General features: G+C 35.7%; 2 protein-coding genes across 2 annotated transcripts in view; one reads left to right on the top strand and one right to left on the bottom strand.

The window, feature by feature from the left end:
- LOC127859490 (protein amalgam-like) overlaps positions 1–20839 on the bottom strand; it is a 174300-nt gene that overhangs the window by 129524 nt on the left and 23937 nt on the right. The gene's annotated exons all lie outside the window — the stretch shown is intronic.
- Positions 457–19876, top strand: LOC127859489 (coatomer subunit delta-like). The gene is made up of 12 exons (XM_052396969.1): positions 457–576; positions 9046–9085; positions 9202–9425; positions 9737–9916; positions 10452–10675; positions 11626–11717; positions 13156–13228; positions 14041–14206; positions 14646–14793; positions 16430–16538; positions 16686–16890; positions 17295–19876. The coding sequence occupies exons 1-12, from the start codon at positions 574–576 to the stop codon at positions 17382–17384; spliced, it is 1554 nt and encodes a 517-aa protein (XP_052252929.1). The 5' UTR covers positions 457–573; the 3' UTR covers positions 17385–19876.

The following is a 20839-nucleotide window of genomic DNA, read 5'->3' as shown; positions in this document are numbered from 1 at the left end:
ATTCTTCTTTTGGTTTTCTGTTTTGTATCAATAGGTTTATGACCAGCAATATGTTATAATGTAAAATAAGCCGCGAAAACTCCCCGTAACATCCCGTACTGCGTGTGATGCAGCTAAGAACTGCACAGAAAAAGACATTCGCTATACTTGATCTCATTCATTAAACTATTTACGCCGTATATCTTTTTTAAAGATATTTCTTGTTTCTTTTTATTATTGATATATTTTTAACAAGCCTATGCTGATTATCTTATTCCGTGTCTACAACAACAACTTTTCCGTTTCCGAAACACGGTGGATTGATAATTCGGTTTCCGGTGAATGGAAAGAAATAGTTCAATGATTTCTTATCATCACATATATGTTTAATGTGTTAACCCTCGCTAAAATAATATATTTTCTTGTTGAAATATTAAATTTCGATTATTATGAAAATAAAATTCAGCTTTGCAATATGTCTACCAAGAATAAATTCTAGCGGAGTGATCGGACTTCTTGACGTGGCTCGAGAGTGTCGGCAAAAATAAACTGCAACGTACACATTTGGTGGAATAATATCAAGAACATAGCAAAATGGTAAACTGACATATATTTATGATGTTATTTGCTAAAACATAGATTTTGAAACTTTAAGGTAGCCTTCCATCGCAATAGAAGACACGTGTTATGACATAAGTTGTTTTGTTTTGTTGACAAGTTGTGGGTGGGGTAGGTAAACATAACATGGTTAAACAATTTTTAAAGAATAAATTTGACCATGCCATGCTATGATACACTTGGTTGCGTTAAACAATTTTCCTAACTTGTTATCTGCTAACATTATGGAAAAAAAATACTTATTTTGTGAGGACAAACAGTGTTTGGACACATCATCATGCCACTGGTACCTTTAAAGGGGCCTTTTCACAGATTTTGGCATTTTTTAACTTATTCATTAAATGCTTTATATCGATAAATGTAAACATTGGATCGTAAAAGCTCCAGTAAAAAATCAAGAATACAATTAAAAAAAGGAAAAGAACATTGCCCGGACCAGGTTTCAAACCAGTGACCCCTGGAGTCCTGCCAGAGTATTGAAGTTAAAACGCTTTAGCCTACTGAGCTATTCCGCCAAGTACATGTACTAGGAGTATTTTATACCTTATATAAGCAATCTTCGTAGTTTCACAAAATTTAACGACAAAAACAGAACTCTCCAAATTATTCAATCGTTTCGCGTTGCAACGCTTTATAATTTTTAGGTTTTAAAATCGTCAAGAGATGCCTATAATGGCTATATTAGAGCATGGTTAATGTTCAGTATTACTGTTTCCTCACAAATATCATAACTAAAACGAAAATTTGCGAATCTGAAACAACTTTTTTCAATTTTGTCAATTTACCAAAGCGTGAAAAGATCCCTTTAAGAGAAGTAATAAGTCTACATAGTCCAAATTATTAGACGTAAGCTACCCCGCTTACGTCTAAACGGCTACCGTCGTTTTCCTATAGCAAATTGAGTTCAACTTAAACTTCAGTTTTTCTCGTTAAATCTTTGCTAATGCATAAAATTATCATTAATTAGACATAAATGTGAGCGATTACCTCTTAAATGTGTAAAAATTGTGCTTTTAAACCACTTATGTACATTTAAAAAAATAAACATACACAACACACGAAATGTGTTAGTCGTTTATAGAATTACATTGAATTATCTTGAACGAAATTATTTTTTGAATAGGTTACACATAACCAATTGTTGTTGTACAACAAACCACATCACTTTTTAGCTTTCTGTACTCTTTAATTAAATGAAACCTATATGTATGTGTTAAAACTACCAGTTGTATCACGGAGTGTATATTGATAGGAGATGAATCGAGTATTTGACCCTTACTGTAGTAAATTCAATCTTATGCAAAAACTATTCATCCGATTTTATTGGTTTATACGTTATCTTGTTGCTTATTAATTCCTCTTTCAAAAAATATACGTTTTAGTATATTCCCGTTGTTATTAATGGATTTATAGCGAGATAAACATAAGAAATACACATTTTATGTTTTACCACCGCGCGTTTTACCATGTTGTGGCTATCCAGGGGTTTTTTTGCCCGATTTTATAGCCGAAAAAATTCGGCTATGTCCCCAATCCCAAAAAGAATATTTTTTTCCCAAAATGTGGCAAAAAATTCCCAATTTCAAAAAAAAAAAAATTGTTTTTTTTTTTTTAGAAAGAAGTCTTATGTGTATTTTATCTCATTTTTAATTCAATTAAATCTAACAAAGTATTATATGATTTTGTTCTTTTAATTTGAATGATTATAAAAAGTTATATCAAATTTAGTATTTCCCTAATCAGTGTGGAAAAAAAGGCTAATGAATTTATTTTCCCAATTTCATGAAAATGCCGATAAAATTCCCAATTCCAAAAGCCATGGGCTATCTTTCCAAAAAGTGGAAAAAAACCTGCTATCGATCTTGTACAATTAGCGTACAGCAAAGCGCCGAGGTTATACATTTTGATGTACCCACTCACGTCTTTTGTTGAATTATAGTTTCATTTCTCGGCCGATTTTGACAAATTATATATCATTAGAAAGCTTACGTTACGTAGTAAACAGATATATAAATATATATAGATATATAAATATATATCAAGTTTGTCTTCTGATTTCGACAGCCCGGCGAGTTATAACTTTAACTTTTGCAAATATCATACCGTTTTGGAGTTTTAGAATCTAGATTTACGGTTGACATGTTCGTACTTAATACCAATTTGTAGCGTTCTTCTGATTTCGACAGCCCGGCGAGTTATAACTTTAACTTTTGCAAATATCATACCGTTTTGGAGTTAAATTATTTTTAGACGAATTGTTAGGTGATTACACATATAACGGTGATGATTCTGAGAATGTGGCCATGTTTCTTATCCGTGTAATCTAGAGTCTGTGGTTAGAGCATTTTTATCGCGGTGTTCAATAAAAGATATCTCAATAATCTTGTTTATTGATAGATCTGTGGTTTTATTGCCCCTGAGTTCAGCACAAACCAATTATCTCGTTATGATCAGAAACTGTGCCGACCAATACTAAATAACACTATGGTGTCATACGCCACAGCAGGGACCTATACTTGTGATCATGGAGTCTTAGTGCAAGACTTACAAAAGTACATGTATGTTGTTTCGCTTGCGGTTGTTAAAGCCAAAACGGGGCTTCCCAGCTGGCACAGCTGCTGATATTCGGATCTGAATACTTAAACTTATTCAGACCTTATTCTTAACCGTTGCGCGTTTTACGATATCGGATTTTAGGTGGGCATACAACTCAGTGAAACTATTCAATTTCTTATAAAACATTAAGCACATTAACAGTTATTGAAATTAAGAATATCAGCGACATCTTTTTAAAGACTAAACACCTTTTCAAGTATCGAATTTAACATGTCAATAAAATATATTAATACCCAAAAAGGTTTCATTTAATATTGTTCACATTAAACCTTTAAATGAAAGTGTCGCTTTAACTATTTTCCGTGTCTTATTAAGCCGCGAATCGTTTGCTAAAAACAGTTAACAAAAAGGGCTACACGTTCTAATTCTTAATGAAATACAAAAATAAGTATAACATAATAATGTCCATAAACACACACGGCAAGATCAAAGTTTTAATGGAAAACTAATATGACATTCCACGTAAATTATTATTTTCTTCTAAATCGAATACTATATATAGAGAAACAATGTATTTATAACCGACCAATGAGGTAACATTATGCAACTTTCAATTTACACAGTGCTATATGGCAACAATATGGAATTTGAACAGTGGTAGTGTTTTAAGGTCTGGACTAACATTATTTGTAAGTTTGTATAAACGTATTCTAATGCAATTAGTAAAATAATGTTTATATTTTATGTTTAATAATTTATTGCATGATTATTCTGTGCTGTTATATGAAATTGATGCCGTTAAAGCTTCCGACATGAATTCATGTCTGAACGATGCTATTGCAAAATAACGTTAAACAATATGAGGTCGATGTAAATATATTTATAGGAGTATAAACTTTAATTATTTTTAGCGAGGCTGTTTTCGGAAAACCGGAGCTATTGTCATAGCCAGCTCGTCGTCAGCCGTAGGCGTCGTGCTAAAACCTTAACATTGGCCATAACTTTTTAAATATTGAAGATAGCACCTTGATATTCGGCATGCATGTGTATCTCATGGAGCTGCATGCTTTGAGTGGTAAATTTCAAGGTGAACATCATCCTTCAAGGTCTAGGATCGAAAAAACAAAGTCAAAGGAAGTAATAAGCTTTAAATGGACATAGTTATCTGACCTGCCCACGTATATATTTTTGTCAAATAAGTCAAAGCGGCTCAGTAGGCAGCTGTTTCTGACAAACACATTGTGGTAAAAGATCAAGGTCATCCTTTACGGTCTATGGTAAAAAATACAGATTTAAGGGAAGTTATAAGCTTTTAAAAGGGAGAAAATTATTCAATATTGAACATAGCCACTTTATATATTTGGCATGCAAGTGTATCTCATGGAGCTGCACATTTTGAGTGGTGAATCTACAGTCACGGTAGTGGCTTTTAATTATTTGCTACTAAAAATGGAGATTTGTTACAGACAATTATTTTCAAGGGAAGAAATTTATATAATTATAAATCTCATATAATATATTTCCTAAACCAAGAATTGAAGTTACTGTACAGATTTATTATTTTGATTATTTATAACCCAAATGATTGATTTGTCAAAGTTTTTTTTAATGATATAATTATAATTTCTTTGATGTTCATTACATACCTGTGGACTTATGTCCATAGATACATGATCAACTGTGGCTATGATAACTTTTAAACCACAAGACCTGAGTTGTCAGTGATGTCTGACATGGTCATAATTGACTTTATACCCCCCCCCCCCCCCCCCCCCCCCCCGGTTGGATTGGACAAAATTCAAGGGAAGTAATAACCTTTAAAGGGAGATGATTTCTATACCTGCCAAATGATAAATAGAAATGTTATTTCAATGCGGCGCAGTAGGGGGCATTGTGTTTCTGACAAACACATCTCTTGTTGGGTCAAAGGTCAAGGTCACTGTGACCTCTTTAAAAAAAAAATTCTGACAAGCTTTTGCAATCGAGCGTGGCACCAGTTATGCGGTGCTCTTGTTTAAACTTTACTGCTACTAATATTTATACTTCTTTAGCAGCATTAGAAAATGCAACTGCAGCCGCAACAGCAGTAGTGGAAGCAGAAATAACGACATCAAACAAATAAAAATACTAAGTAGAAAAAAAAAAGAACTTGCGTTGTTCGAACAAACTTTTAAACCAGGGTCCAGATTCCGCAAATTTCTCAAATCGCACATATACGAACAAGTGTAAGCATTTTAACGACAAACATTAACTAGAAATGGCGCGGCAGAGGCCGACGCGTATCCCCACGCCGCATGTTTGACCCAAGGGCGCCCCAGGGTTGATCATGGGGCCATGCATAGTTGAGATTGACTGTATTGTCATAAGAGAAGTTCAGTATCAATTAGAAGTGAATGGGTGTAAAAATAAAGAAGTTATAGTAAAAGGCAATTTTGGGAGGGTGTGGCCTATGTGGGCGGGGTGCCCCAGGGTTGGTAATGGGGCCATGCATAGTTGAGATTGACCGTATTGTCATAAGAGAGGTTCAGTATCAATTTGAAGTGAATCAGTGTATTAATGAAGAAATTATAGTAAAAGGCAATTTTGGGCGGGTGTGGTCTATGTGGGCGTGGCGCCCCAGGGTTGGCAACGGGGCCATGCATAGTTGAGTTTGACCGTTTTGTCATAAGAGAGGTTCAGTATCAATTTGAAGTGAATCAGTGTAGAAATGAAGAAGTTAATGTAAAATAACCTAAATTTTTTTTATAGTAAATGGATTTTTTTGGTGGGTGTGGCCTATGTGGGCCGGCGCCCCAGGGTTGGGATTGGGGCCATGCATAGTTGAGATTGACCCTAATGTCATAACAAAAGTTCAGTATCAATTTGAAGTGAATCCGTGTAGAAATGAAAAAATTATAGTAAATGGAAATTTTTGGTGGGTGTGGCCTATGTGGGCGGGGCGCCCCAGGGTTGGGAATGGGGCCATGCATGGTTGAGATTGACCGTATTGTCATAGGTGAGGTCCAGTATCAATTTGTAGTGAATCGGTGTAGAAATAAAGAAGTAAATGTAAAATAACCTAAAAAAATGAGTGATAATTTCTGACGCGGCCCCACCCCAACCCCTATAACTTTTGACCCAGGGGTCAGATCAAAATTCCAAATAGTGCACCGTCGCACATATGCTCATAGCTACCATGTGTGTAAATTTCAAGGTTCTAGTGCTTTTAGTGTAGGAGGAGATAGTGGCCAGGACGGACGGACAGACGGACGGACAGACGGACGGACGGACGGCGGAGATCACCACAATATCCCCACCTTTTTTTCAAAAAGCGTGGGGATAATAATAATGTCTCATATTAAACACATCTATGTCAGTCAAATATAATAATATTTAACGCTGTATTTTAACAAGCAATATACGCATCACACACAATCTGCAATAAGTGTCAATAAAATACTTCATAACGACCACCTATAAGCCAGTATTAGTATGCTGATTAAACCCGAAATGCTTCAACATCGAGGATTTTAATTGTTTAGGTGCATCGTGAATCGTCTTCTGCGCCATTTTGCACCATCGAAAACGAAAGTAGACTGTGTAGTACCATGTTTTTGTCGAAAAAGTAGCGATAATCTAGGTTGGCGCTAAGGAAAAAAACTTAGTCGCCAAATCTAGGGGGGTCCGGCGGCATGCCCCCCCCCCCCCCCCCCCCCCCCCCCCCGGATTTTTTTTTGATCCTAGAAGATTGTCTGTGGTGCGTTTTGGGGCTATTTTCTGAGCAAAATTAAGACTATTTGTTTCTGAAATTAGCTCTTTTTGCTTGAAAAGTTTTCTTTGCTGGTGAGCCACTTGCTGACATTTTGCAGCCAATTTATTTGTTTACATAGACACCAGTGGCGTAGTGATAATGATACACTAACACCGTTAAACAGTTTTCGGTACATGTGGTATTTAGGTTTTAAACCACTAAAGCAGCCTGCCCGTCTCGGAAGTAATTATACGACATTTTATAAAATCCAAACATTTTTTTTTTGTTTTTGAAGAAATGCGTTAGAAATTACTAAGTCAGCATGAGACCGCCATTGCACGTCAAAAACCGTGAGACTCACGACGAAACCGTGAACCTTGACAGGTATAGACGTTTCTGATTCTGCATTCACGTCTGCACTATTTTAGACGTCCTCCGATCGCGAACCTAACATTTGGTCATTTCCTGAGTTTACATTATTCTGTCCGCTTTCTTTTCTAAAGAATTGTGTTAATTTTATGTTGCTTCGACTTTCCATTTTCGCTCGCAGCATCCATTTTTCCCAGAATCTGCAACTCACTTTCTAAATCGGTCTTTCAAGTCGCATAGCGACCGTAAAGGGAAGTAACTCTTATCTACTTTTTTAGCCAAACAAAATCGTTGTGTCTTGGGAAATTAGTTTATAGTGGCTATGTCAATGCCATAAATCCGCCCATCTGATTAAACGACAATTCCGTACTGGTCGATTCGATAACGTTGAATCATAAATTCATAACATCTATAGCATAGGTCATACACGGCACGCTTCAATGATTCAGTCATCATTATCATAATCGTGACAAACTACGTACCAGTCAGCCTTTCAAACAGAAAGAAACAATTTAACGAAAAGTAATAGGGCCAAAGAAACAATTACCGCAAAGGAAAGGTTAAACTAAAATAAGATCCTAATTCGAAACCAATTTTACCAATCACGGTTAGATCCGCGAATCCTCGTTTGGATATGCGAATCTTGGATATTTCGGATATCCGTTGCAGCCCTAGTGCGCGGTATACATATACATGGTGTTGCGCTATACGTAGATTTCTTTGGTACTAGTAAAAAAAACAACCTGCTAACTCGCCCAAATTAATGTGTGTTTTGGTGTCTGATAGAACAATTTGTGACTTCGAATAAGTTTGTAAGTTGTGCAGGTGTTTGTACATCTGTCAGGGGTCATGGCAGTTAAGTATGTAAAGAAAAAGTGGATATAAATATATAAATTGTCCAATGTATATGTTTTTTGGTGTCTGAGACAATGGTTTGTTACTTGATGTAAGAGTTTTAAGTATCTGCAATATCTAATTGTTTTTAAGCATCAAGCATGTAAATGTGTTGGCAAACCAGAAATATCAAAGAAACTGTAATGTAAGACTTATTTAAAAAAATAAATATTTATAAAACAAAATATTTCAGGGCAAGTTTTCAAAACATTTTTGTACTCTTGTTTATTTCTAGATATTTCCTTTGACAAACCATATACTAGACTATTAAGCATATTCTTCATGTTAATATGCACAACATTTTCCTTTGAGCTAAAGCCATTTTACGGCAACAATAAATTATGAAACTTAACAGTTCTAGGCTGTTATCCAACTTTATCAGAATTGTTTTAGAGGAATGTCAATAAAATAGCAATCACAGATATGTTCAAACAGTCAAGTTCAGGTAGTCAGTTGAAAGTGCTTTTATTGTTAACAAAAAATCAATAAGATAGACATACAAATGCATATGTGATTGCAATTTGTTTTCTAAGAAATCAAGTTGTTTTGAATGATATATTTTAAAGATTAAATAGTTCACTTTTTCATTTACTTTTAAATGGTATAAGGAAAAATCTATCTTTGTCTGCATCTGTTAATTATCTAGCCTTTGCAAGTTAGTTTTATGGGGTGTGCGCTGAGAATACTATTGGTTTGCGTACAATTTTTGTAGAGTTATAGTATAATTTTGATTCTTATTGGTGGTTTATGCAATTGATTGACTTTCATGTAATCAAAATTATTTAAGTTCCTTTAATAGTTTGTGTCTGAAACATATAGAAAATGTCCCAAAGATTTCATACTCTGTCATATTATTGATACCTCACAAAAAGATGATTGTTGTGTTGTTGTTTATTCAGGTGCTGCTAGCTGCAGCAGTTTGTAACAAAGGAGGGAAAGGTAATCATCTAGGGATTATTATAAAAAATGTCATTTACAAAATACTAGACCAAATGTATTGAGTTAAAGAAGTTTAGCTCGTATATAAAATAGCATTTTATTGGTCTTTTTTTCAGCTATAATTTCCCGCCAGTTTGTTGAAATGAACAGATCAAGAATAGAGGGTCTCTTGGCAGCATTCCCAAAACTCATGAACACTGGAAAACAACACACCTTTGTGGAAACAGAAAGTGTGCGATATGTGTATCAGCCTCTGGAAAAACTCTACATGCTGTTGATTACAACTAAAGCTAGCAATATCTTGGAGGATTTAGAAACTCTTAGACTGTTTGCAAGAGTTGTGAGTATTCTTGTGGTCGTATTCACTTTTATTTGTCCTGCTCATCTTTGACGTTTCTGAAAGCATGTTTATAAAAATGGACTTTCTATTATCATCTCAACGATTCAAAACTGAGGCTCTGAGCTTTAGTAAAATGTGTTTAAATTCATTAAAAACAGCATATTTACAATAAATAAATGGATACAGCTAAGAAATAGTTTACTGGAAAGTTTGTATTAATTAAGTTCATATCTTAATACAAATTTACTATAATAACACTATTTTAGTGTAACTATTGCATTTATTAAGTCAATGGTGTTCTTTTTCTCCAGATTCCAGAATACTGCAAAAATTTGGAAGAGAGTGAAATAGTGGACCAGGCTTTTCCTCTGATATTTGCATTTGATGAGGTTGTTGCTCTTGGTTATCGTGAAAATGTCAACCTTGCACAGATACGAACATTTACCGAAATGGACTCACATGAAGAGAAGGTTTTCATGGCTGTTAGACAGGTACACATTTCAAAAATACACGACTGACTGATGTAAATTTCAACTGTGATTATTGTTACAGATTATTATATAAATTAATTGATTCTTGTAGACATTATAATTTAAAGATGAAATGGATATCACTTTATTTTATGGGGCATCACGGACATGGTTATATTGTATAGTGTCTGCACAGTCAAGGGCCCTTTTGTTAAGAAACACAATTGTAGAAGCTAATAACTCTTACAAGCACTCATATCTGGTCAGAACTATGGAAGTATTAATTCTCTCTATTTCACTCGGACTGAATTCTCTCTATTTTCCTCAGACTCAATTCTGTATATTTTCCTTAGACAAAATTAGACCAAATTCTGTCAGTGTCATTCAGACTTAATTCTCTCTGTTTGCCTTTGAATCCATTCTCTCATAACCCGCAGACTCATTTCTCTCAATTTCTCTCAGAACCTTTTCTCTATTTCCCTTAGATTCTCTTCTCTATTTCCCTTATACTTTCTTCTCTATTTCCCTTAAAACTCATTTCTCTATTTCCCATCAGACTCAAGAGAAGGAAGCCAAGGACCAGATGCGTAAGAAAGCGAAGGAGTTGGCTAAGCAGCGTCAGGAGGCTGAGAGGAGTGGGCGTGGCAGTAAGACGGGGGCTGGCATGGGGATGGGTGGGGGAGGATTTGGCAGCTCCTCGTTTGGTCGCCAAGGTGACTCCACCACAGTTATTGATCCCACACCAGTAGAACCTGTCAAACCAGCTTACACAGCTCCTAGGCGAGTTTACCTTTGAACGTTTTCATGTTGTATTATATGTTGTTTTTTTGCTTTTCACTGTATTCCAGTTGTTTCTGGGTTGTCTTATAATACTATTGTTATCCCCATGCCAAAGGCTGAGGGAAATAGAATTGGCGTTGTCTATCAGTCCGTTTGTCTGCCCACCTGTCTCAAAATTTAATGGCTATATCTCAGAAACTATACAAGATAGTCACATAAACCTTCATGGGTTTACATATATATCAACGAGGATAAGTGCTCTGCACAAGAATCATAACCCTACACTTTCTTAAAAAAAAGAGTTATTGCCCTTTGTTTTTTTGTATGATGTAACTTGTCAGGGGCTAAATCTCATATACCATTCAAGACTTCAACATGTAACTTTATGAGTGTATATATATATATATATATATATCAATGAGTAGAATGGCCATGCTTAAGAACCATAACCATACACCTTCTGAAATAAGAATTATTGCCCTTTGTTGATTTGTATGATGTTACATTTCAGAGCTATATCTCACATACGATACAAGATTTCAACATGAAACTTCGTGGATGTATAGATATACATCCAAATACAAAATTTATCAATTCAATAAATTTGCTTAATTTAAAGTTACAATCGGGGCATGGTGGCATTATGAGCAAGGGATCATTTTTATGTTAGTAGGGCTTAAAGAAGTAAATGAAATCTTTTTTTTCATTGGGCAATACATTCTATTAAAGTTTTAAATCCTTAACAATTCCTTGGAACAATTCCTTGGTTGGTCAACTTTCCAACAAAAATAACTACAATTAAGACTAAAAATGTGATATCGTCGTAAAAAATTCTTTTTAATTTTGAGTGCTATATAAATATGTATTTATGATATATAACATGCTGCTGTTGACGATTTATTGAGTTCTTATGAAACATTATACTTTGACTGCCCACCGCATGTTTACAGTCGTCCTGGTGGTAAAGGCAAGGCATTGAATCTGAAGAGCAAGAAGCAGGACGTGGACAGCTTTGTGGGGCAACTCGTGTCAGAGGGCGAAAGTAAGAAATAGGCCATGGAGGTCACCATACATGCCATACGTCCAGGATTGTTCGGGATTGTCCCGTAAATGAAGGATGTGTCCCACAGTCCCGGAAATCTGTCAAATGTCCTGGATTTTACAAAATCCATATATACATATACCTTATATTATGCTTAACTGCACCTCGAGTCGGTGTTCCCACTAATCCGCAGCGTCTCCATGACAATGCCTACCCGAATAGGTGACTACGCTACGTGTCAAAATAGATCAATTAACAGGGGTCCTGTTATATCGATTATCTCACGTTCGCAGTCAAACCGAAAAGGCAGCATTGTTTAATGTGGTTGTTAATTGGCTTTAATATACTACGTTATAATTTCCCTCTGAAAAGCGCAAAGGAGTAGTTCCAACATCTGAAGATTCTTGCGGTTGTGAATTAGTCATGCGTGAATAACCCAGTGTCACTTTCGATCTAAAGTTTCAGTGGCTTTGTTATGCCACACTAATCGGTCCGTATTGTGTACTCCTCCACGGTAAAATTGTGGACTGTTACTTCAGAGACTTTTGATGAAAACATCGATGTTGTCCTCGTGGAAATTGTGCATTTCATGCATAGTTCAGTTACAGTTTGTATATGAAAACATTTATTTTTACGCGATATTAAATTTATAAAAACAAAAACAAAAAACAAACAAAGTGTAACTTTATTTTAAGATAATTAATTATTGAAACAATTATTGTAACGTATACTAATTAAACAAAATGTGAATCGCCTATTAGTCGGATATATTATACGAAAATAAATTGTGACTCGGCAAACATGGCAAAAAAAGATCAAATTAACGATGGAGATCATTCACTTAGAAAAGATTAATGAAATGCCTGTGATAATCAACGATGCATAAAATTGATTTAGATGCTAACAACACATTTATGAGTAATGTACTCAATTTACCATTTGAAAAAAATGCGTGCTATAAATGCATATATGTCTCTCTATATATATAAATATATCGCTATATGTATACATGTCCCGGAAAATCGGCAAAAGTCCCAGAAAATTGAGCTCAATGTCCCGGAATTGGTCTGAAAATTTATGGCATGTATGAAGGTCACACTTTGTAGAACTTAAGATCCTGAATTGGTAAAAATGATATCTTTTCTGATTTCTAAAATGTTTATGGAAAAATTATTAAAGCTGCCATCAAGAGTCTTTGATGTTCTTGTTGCTAAAAAGAGTTAGTTGAATTAGGCACATTTGGTTTCTCAATTTGTGAAGAATAAAACTGAGTTTGTTTATCTTTCTTTCCCTTGCTTATTGTCAAAACTGTGCATTTAAATTAATTGTAAAATAGAATTATAACAGTTTGTAAATGTTTATGGCCATTTTTGGGAACTTGTAATATTCGATTTGTAAATAAATATTTCAAATATTTATGCACATGTTTGTGTTGCAGAGGTGACAAGCGTTAACCAGTCAACAAACAAAGCAGTTGCTAAAGTCAGCACTCCAGCTATAAACCAAGAGGGGTGAGTCCTAGTGGGAACATGCTTGTTTTGATTGTTTTTCAACTTAAGAGTATTTAGCCTTTACCACTTGGATATGTATTTTGACGCATGTGTAGTCCTTTAGAAAGTTACATTCAATTAAATGCCTTTTTTGCTAAATCAAGTTTTAAAGGCATCATTTCCAACTGATGTGCAGCAAACAGCATCAAACCTGAACAGACTGCGAGTCACTTGCAGGCTGTTCTGGTTTGTATGCTGGTTGCAAAAGCCGTTTGTACATTGCTTCTAATGGGGGAAAGTGTTTAGCCTATAATATGATGAACATATAAATTTAAATACTACATATTTTGCAAAACACTATTACAGAACCTTAATGGTTTGTCACAACTGTTAAAACTAGGTATGTTGATAACTGCATCATTCTTATCATTTCATAATTTTAGGACGATGCATGCAAGACCAACATGCCCCCCCCCCCCCTCCCCCCCCTCATACAATTAAATGTTACAAGTTGAGGAGACGATATTACTTACTGTATAAGCTTTAATCTTCGAAAACTGGGCATAATGCATTTGTGTAAAGTGTAGTCCCGGAAAAGCTGGGGCAGTCCGCTCAGGCTATTTGCGGACGACACTTTCCGCCTTAACTGGATTTTGGTTTAGAAGAGACTTTCTTTAAACGAAAAATTCCACAAAAGCGGAAAGTGTTGTCCCTGATAAGCATGCACAGACTTGACAGGCTCATCTTGGACAACACTTAAGGCACATGCATAAGTCCAGGTTTCCTTGAGTCAGACTGGTATTGTGATGACTATTTTGCTCTCTCTTTTTCAGTATACACATCAGAGTAGAGGAGACGATAACCGTGACAGCGGGGCGTGATGGGGGTCTACAGAGCCTGGAGCTGCATGGCATTGTGAAACTGAAGATCAATGATGAGAAGATGGCACGGGCTGTAGTGCACATCGTCAATAACGATAAGAAGGGACTACAAATGCAGGTACGAAATGTTGGAATATTGGTATTACTGGGAAAAAACACAATATTGTAGCACCATCAAAGTCAGGATTGAAATACAATAATAAGAAATTTGTTGGCTTAAGCCATCTGTATGACTTTGCTTCAAATTTCTATGATTTTAGTAGATTTTTTTTTTACATGGATAAAAACAAAACTGAATGTATTAAGGATTGTTTGTCATAATTTGAAAATTGTAATTAGTGTTGAGCTTTCCAGAATTTGCCACAAAAAGTTCAAATAATAAGGGCTTATCTGTTTATCATGCGATGAAAGCACTGATGAGTTAAAATTCAAAATCATGTGCAAATAATTAATGTGTTTTAATAAGTAAATGCAGAGGCATGTTAATACAAAATACATACCCAGTGGATAAATATGCCAAGCGCGAAATGATTCAATTGCCACCTTTGTGATTGTAGACTCACCCGAACATAGACAAGAAGCTGTTTGCGGCCCAGTCCATCATCGGCCTGAAGAACCCAGAGAAGCCCTTCCCAGTTGGTCAGGACATCGGCGTGCTGAAATGGAGGCTGAGTTCACAGGATGAGAGCTACATGCCACTCACAAGTAGGGGCTTTGTACTCTTCATTTTATGTTTGAGCTTCATTATGGGGAAACTGTGCATAATGCATGTGCGTAAAGTGTCGTCCCAGATTAGCCTGTGCAATCCGCACGTAAAGTGTCGTCCCAGATTAGCCTGTGCAATCCGCACGTAAAGTGTCGTCCCAGATTAGCCTGTGCAATCCGCACGTAAAGTGTCGTCCCAGATTAGCCTGTGCAATCCGCACGTAAAGTGTCGTCCCAGATTAGCCTGTGCAATCCGCACGTAAAGTGTCATCCCAGATTAGCCTGTGCAATCCGCACGTAAAGTGTCGTCCCAGATTAGCCTGTGCAATCCGCACGTAAAGTGTCGTCCCAGATTAGCCTGTGCAATCCGCACGTAAAGTGTCGTCCCAGATTAGCCTGTGCAATCCGCACGTAAAGTGTCGTCCCAGATTAGCCTGTGCAATCCGCACGTAAAGTGTCGTCCCAGATTAGCCTGTGCAATCCGCACGTAAAGTGTCGTCCCAGATTAGCCTGTGCAATCCGCACGTAAAGTGTCGTCCCAGATTAGCCTGTGCAATCCGCACGTAAAGTGTCGTCCCAGATTAGCCTGTGCAATCCGCACGTAAAGTGTCGTCCCAGATTAGCCTGTGCAATCCGCACGTAAAGTGTCGTCCCAGATTAGCCTGTGCAGTCCGCACGTAAAATGTCGTCCCAGATTAGCCTGTGCAATCCGCACGTAAAGTGTCGTCCCAGATTAGCCTGTGCAATCCGCACGTAAAGTGTCGTCCCAGATTAGCCTGTGCAGTCCGCACGTAAAGTGTCGTCCCAGATTAGCCTGTGCAGTCCGCACAGGCTTAGCAGGGAAGACACTTCTGCTGTTATGACATTTTTTCGTTTAAATGAAGTCTCTTCTTAGCAAAAATCCAATTTAGGCGGAAAGTGTTGTCCCTGATTAGCCTGCGTGGACTGCAAGGGCTTAGCTAAGACAGTAATTTACGAGTATGCATTAGACCTCATTTTACCAGGGTGTGGCTCATTTGTTTTCATGAACAATTGCCAGCAAATTTGTAGAAAAATACCTACGCTTATGAAGTTAGCTGGTTCAATCGCAGACCCATCATTGTTTTGGCATTGGTCAGGAATTCATTTCTGCAGCCATTCTTCTCCTACCTCTGATAAAAGAATTCAAGTGGATAGTGACTTACCTCTGTGTTATGACTAAAGTTTGTTGAAGAATGCATGGCAACATATCAAAGCTACAGCCACATAAGAATGAAATCCAGATAGTCCTTATTTTAATAGTGATAAATCAGTGTCCTTGAGTGCAAATGTAAGAATCAACCAGCGTTCTTATTAGGATGTGTAGATTCCCTTGATAACTGCAGGTATTTCACATTAAGCTTTTTTGTGATTGGAAGTAGTGTTTTTTTTCACACAAAAATCACTGAGAAAATGTTTTGTAGCAAATAATTATGTTGTATAATGTGCTGTTATCATGTGGCAAATCCATGTTGTATTGCCCTTCAAAGTATTTAATAAATGCACTCTGTCAAATTAAAAAAAAACACACCTCACTATTAGTGATTGACATCTATAGTGGCAGAAATCCAAACAATTGTAAAATAATTAGTAATTGGCCATTCTCTTGCTATTGCAGTAAATTGCTGGCCAAATGAGAGTGGGAGTGGATGTGATGTCAACATTGAATATGAACTTGAACAACCAAACCTGGAGTTAAATGATGTTCAAATCTCAATACCGATAGCGTAAGTAATTTCTAAGATTTATTAGAACATTTTCATGATCAATAAAAAACATACATGCTTACATGTGTTTTATCTCTTATTTTGGTTTTCGTAATGTAATCAATAGATATTTTCCCAATCATAATTCCCTGTGGTATTGTATTGTAGGTCCGGTGTAGGGGCCCCTGTGGTGGGTGACTGTGATGGAGAGTACAGCTATGATAGCCGCAAGAACGTGCTGCACTGGAACCTGACCCTCATCGATGCCTCAAACAAGTCCGGCGCTATGGAGTTTTCCGTGGGCGGTCACCCTGATGACTTCTTTCCTATCAACGTTTCGTTTGTTTCAAAGAAATCTTATTGTGATATACAGGTCAGCACTGAGCTTTTATAAGTCAAGGTGTAAAGAGTTTAGTAATGTGCTTCGAAGCAATTCAAATAATTTTGGAAATAATTCTACTTTTGGGTATTGAGCGCATTTGTGCATGTCACAATTTATAGATACCTTCAATTATTTATATATTTGAATATATATACTTGTTGTTTTTTAAATTCATCAGTTCATATGCTTCTTGATGAAATCAGTCTTTTAAGTTGTAGATTTAACATTATTTTAAATTGATGAATTTAGTTTAATTTTTCCATATCACTGTTCAGGGATCATTTTGTTTTTAATGATAAATAATATTGTGGAATTGTTTAAGAACAAGTTGTATGTTGTTCATGTTGTAATTATTTAGCAAGTGTTATATATGTATTGCTTTGTTTGGCTTTCAGGTAACAGATGTTAAACTGTTAGAAGACGATACCCCAGCAAAATATTCATCAGAAGTGTGTTTTTATGTGGATAAATATGAAATAGTGTAACACTGGACTGGCAGCTTATAAAGGACCCTCATTATATTTTCAGAATGTCATTATCATTCAAACATCGGTTACGTTTGACTCTTTGAACACTTCATAAGGGACACTGTTGTTTGTGTTAATAAACAATATGTACATGGGCTGGGATTTGAAAAGTGCTTCATTGTCATCATTAAGCTGAATTGATGCCTTGTGAAAGACTTGAGGTCTATATTTCTTGTGTTTCATTACATTAAATACCTAGATAGGGCTTAAAGTAATGAAAAATATTTCATATAATTTCTTAGGTCACAATAGAAATTGGAAAGCCATTGAAGTAAAATGTCATTCCTTAAACCTTATTGTTACCAACATGCTGAGAAATGGTGAACTCTTGACATAATGATAATTGATGGTTGTAAAGACCATACTACTTTTTGAATGGTTGGTCTTAAATTGGCTTACTCTGCCATTCGCCAAATTAGCCAATGGCTACAAATTGACATATTTGCCTAAGAAAATTCTATTTGGCTACTTTTTCTTCATTAAAACTTATAAAATAGCCCAAACTAGAAGAATTTTGTCAAAGCAAGGGCAAATTTGGCTAAATAAATTTTTGAGCCAGGGGAAGCCCTGATAATTGTAAGGAGGATGTTATGACATGTACATCCTACAGAATATTTGTCTGCATACAAGATCAGAAGCTGGATAGGCATCATATGTTATGGCTTTTCCAGTTGTTTGGTAAAGAAAAGAACTTTAAACATTTCACGTGTCGTTGGTTGAAATTGTTTTAATTTTGTTGCAGGGCTTTTTTTCCTTATTCAGCAAGGCATTATAAAGGCCCCTTCCCGTAAGAGAATTTTTTTAAATGAAATTTTCACCAAACTTTGGGAGATTACTTCCACTTTTCATTTTTGTCGATAATTTTTTACCCAAAATGGAAGGCCAGGCCCTTTTACCAAATCAAGAAAAAAAGCCCTGTGTAATTTCAATCAAGTTCTTTTTTCCTCAATTCAGTTCTTCTCTTCAACAAGCGTAGTCTTAAAGTAAAGTCAAAATGCAACACTGATTTCCATTAGTGTTAATGTGACTTAAAACAACAATTATGAAGCAAGTTATTTGTTAATGAATTCTTATTGACGCCTGTCAGAAAATGTTACATTTATATCTCCATATTATGTATTTCGGAGTGAGTGCGATGTTTGACTTGGTTTTAGTAAATATTTCTTTGTCATCATTGTAGAATTTTGAATCTTGGCTTCATGGCCTGTATTTTGTTCAGATTGACAGTTACAGAGTATGCTGGAATATAAGCAACTTGGTTCATTAGAATGATTATCTGGTGTATGTCTGTTGAGTAAAGAGTGTGGAAAGGTACTGCAGTAAGAAGTTTAACTAACTGATTTCAATGTGTCTTGTTAAATCTTATCAGCTTATTGAGATATGTTGATGTACATTATATGTATGTTTTGTGCATTGATTTATCATGCAATATGCCATTTAAGTGTTTTTCAGAAATTTAATCTCATGTTCTGGTGATGTTCAGAATTCACTACCTGTACAACACATCATACTTCTTGAAACCAATTATGGGCTATACATATATTCAGTAATACCTCTGTACGGCTACTACCACATCTGATGATATTGTACCCTAAAATGTCAGTAAGTTTGAAATAGTCTCCTGCTTTTCAACTAAGAATGTTTTGTTCGTGCAAGTCTTGATTTTAAAGATAAAAATGCCTGTTCAATCATCAACAGATATGAGACTGTGATGCATATTGTGAGACAAGTGTATGTGGCTATTGATGATATTAAAATAATTGGTTTGATTACTTTGTTGAGCATCTGGATTAATCATTGGTACTATTGTGGTAGCAATTGCGGTGTGTTTATTAATCCTTTTTAGTCCCCTACCGGTTTCACCAGACTTATGGTTTTGTCTCCGTCTGTCTGTCACACTTTTCTGAAACCTGCGATAACTTTAAAAGTTCTGAATATTTTTTCATTAAACTTGGAACATGGATAGATGGCAATATGGACATTATGCACGTCATTTCATTTTGTTCCTACGTCAAAAATTGTGGTTGCTATGGCAACAAATAGACTAGAAATAGTGCTGAAAATGGTGTTTTTTTCTGGATCTTGCGATAACTTTAAAAGTTCTGAAAAAAAATTCATGAAACTTGCAACATGGATGGATGGCAATATGGACATTATGCACGTCATTTCATTTTGTTCCTATGTCAAAAATTGTGGTTGCTATGGAAACTATTTTTTTTTAAATATTCTGAAAATGGGGAAATTTCTGACAATGGTGGAGCCGGTAGGGGACTTTTATTGCTTGGCAATAGTCTTGTTTAATAATAGGTGATATATAGACCCACTGATTTTGCATTTGAGCTACAATTGGTGTGACATGTTGATACATTACAGCTTTGTTTATTATTTATTTGATGTATGAAAGAAATGAAATAAATTTATTGTACATATTAGAATTGTACAGATCTGTACCGATGAATTTTGGATTTTATGAAGCCTCACCAGCCCCAACATGTTCTGAATGTATATTGATCATAAATGGATGCTTACTGCCGTAGTTAAACAATACCACGAAGTCAAATCTCTGTACATTGGAAAACAATATTTTAACTCTTTACCACTTAGATACATATTTTCACGCATTTGTAGTGCTAAAAAATTAATATTTAAGACCTTTCTTAGTAGTTTCAAGTTTTTAAGGCTTCATCTCCAAACCTAAGATACTGATGAGCAAGAAACAGTATAAAACCTGAACAGACTGTGAGTAACTGGCAGGCTGTTTTGGTTTTACGCTGTTTGCACATAGCCATTATCACTTTGCTTCTGAGTGGGAAAGGGTTAGGTAGATGACATTTTTCAGCACAAAATTATGAAGGCGTAGTTGGAAAACAATAAAGAGAATTAGAAATACACCCATGATTCTGACATTTTAGACAGATTTTTAACCCACACACATACCAGACAGTTTGCATGCTAGTTTTCTATGCTTATGGAAGGTTAAGATTTTAGTTTGTAAATAAATTGCTATGCTGGTATGTTTTTATGCCCCCACCCCCCCTGGTAGGGGTGGCATGTAGCAATTAGAAATTTTCTCTTTAAAAACAGCTGTTCGGAGGCTTTGTATGCAACGCTTTCATATTTTTAGGTGATTTTTGGTCTACCTACACGACTTACAAATGAAGTGTGAGTTTCGTTCCGGTCAATTGTTTTTTGGCTAAGTAATGGGCTGTGTTTTCTCTAAAATAGCTGCTGTGCAGCTTTAAAGCGCTGTAGGGGGCATTGTTTTTCACAAAAACAGCTCTTGTTAGATTTAAAATAAACTACTTTTAGAATAAAATCTATGGAAATGAAGTAATCATTAAAAACATAGCTAGCAAAGTGCGCCGTGGCGTAATGGATAAGATGTCCTCCTAGGGATTGAGGTTACGGTTTCG

Source organism: Dreissena polymorpha, chromosome 15, assembly GCF_020536995.1.
Source record: "Dreissena polymorpha isolate Duluth1 chromosome 15, UMN_Dpol_1.0, whole genome shotgun sequence".
Lineage (NCBI taxonomy): Eukaryota > Metazoa > Mollusca > Bivalvia > Myida > Dreissenidae > Dreissena > Dreissena polymorpha.
Note: the sequence above shows the minus strand (reverse complement) of the source record. Positions and strands in the feature narration are given on the sequence as shown.

Bases quoted from the DNA above. Each gene is read 5' to 3' on its own strand.
- LOC127859489 (XM_052396969.1), top strand. The intron at 9,086-9,201 runs GTAATCATCTAG...TCTTTTTTTCAG, and splicing joins TTGTAACAAAGGAGGGAAAG to CTATAATTTCCCGCCAGTTT. The intron at 9,917-10,451 runs GTACACATTTCA...ATTTCCCATCAG, and splicing joins TTTTCATGGCTGTTAGACAG to ACTCAAGAGAAGGAAGCCAA.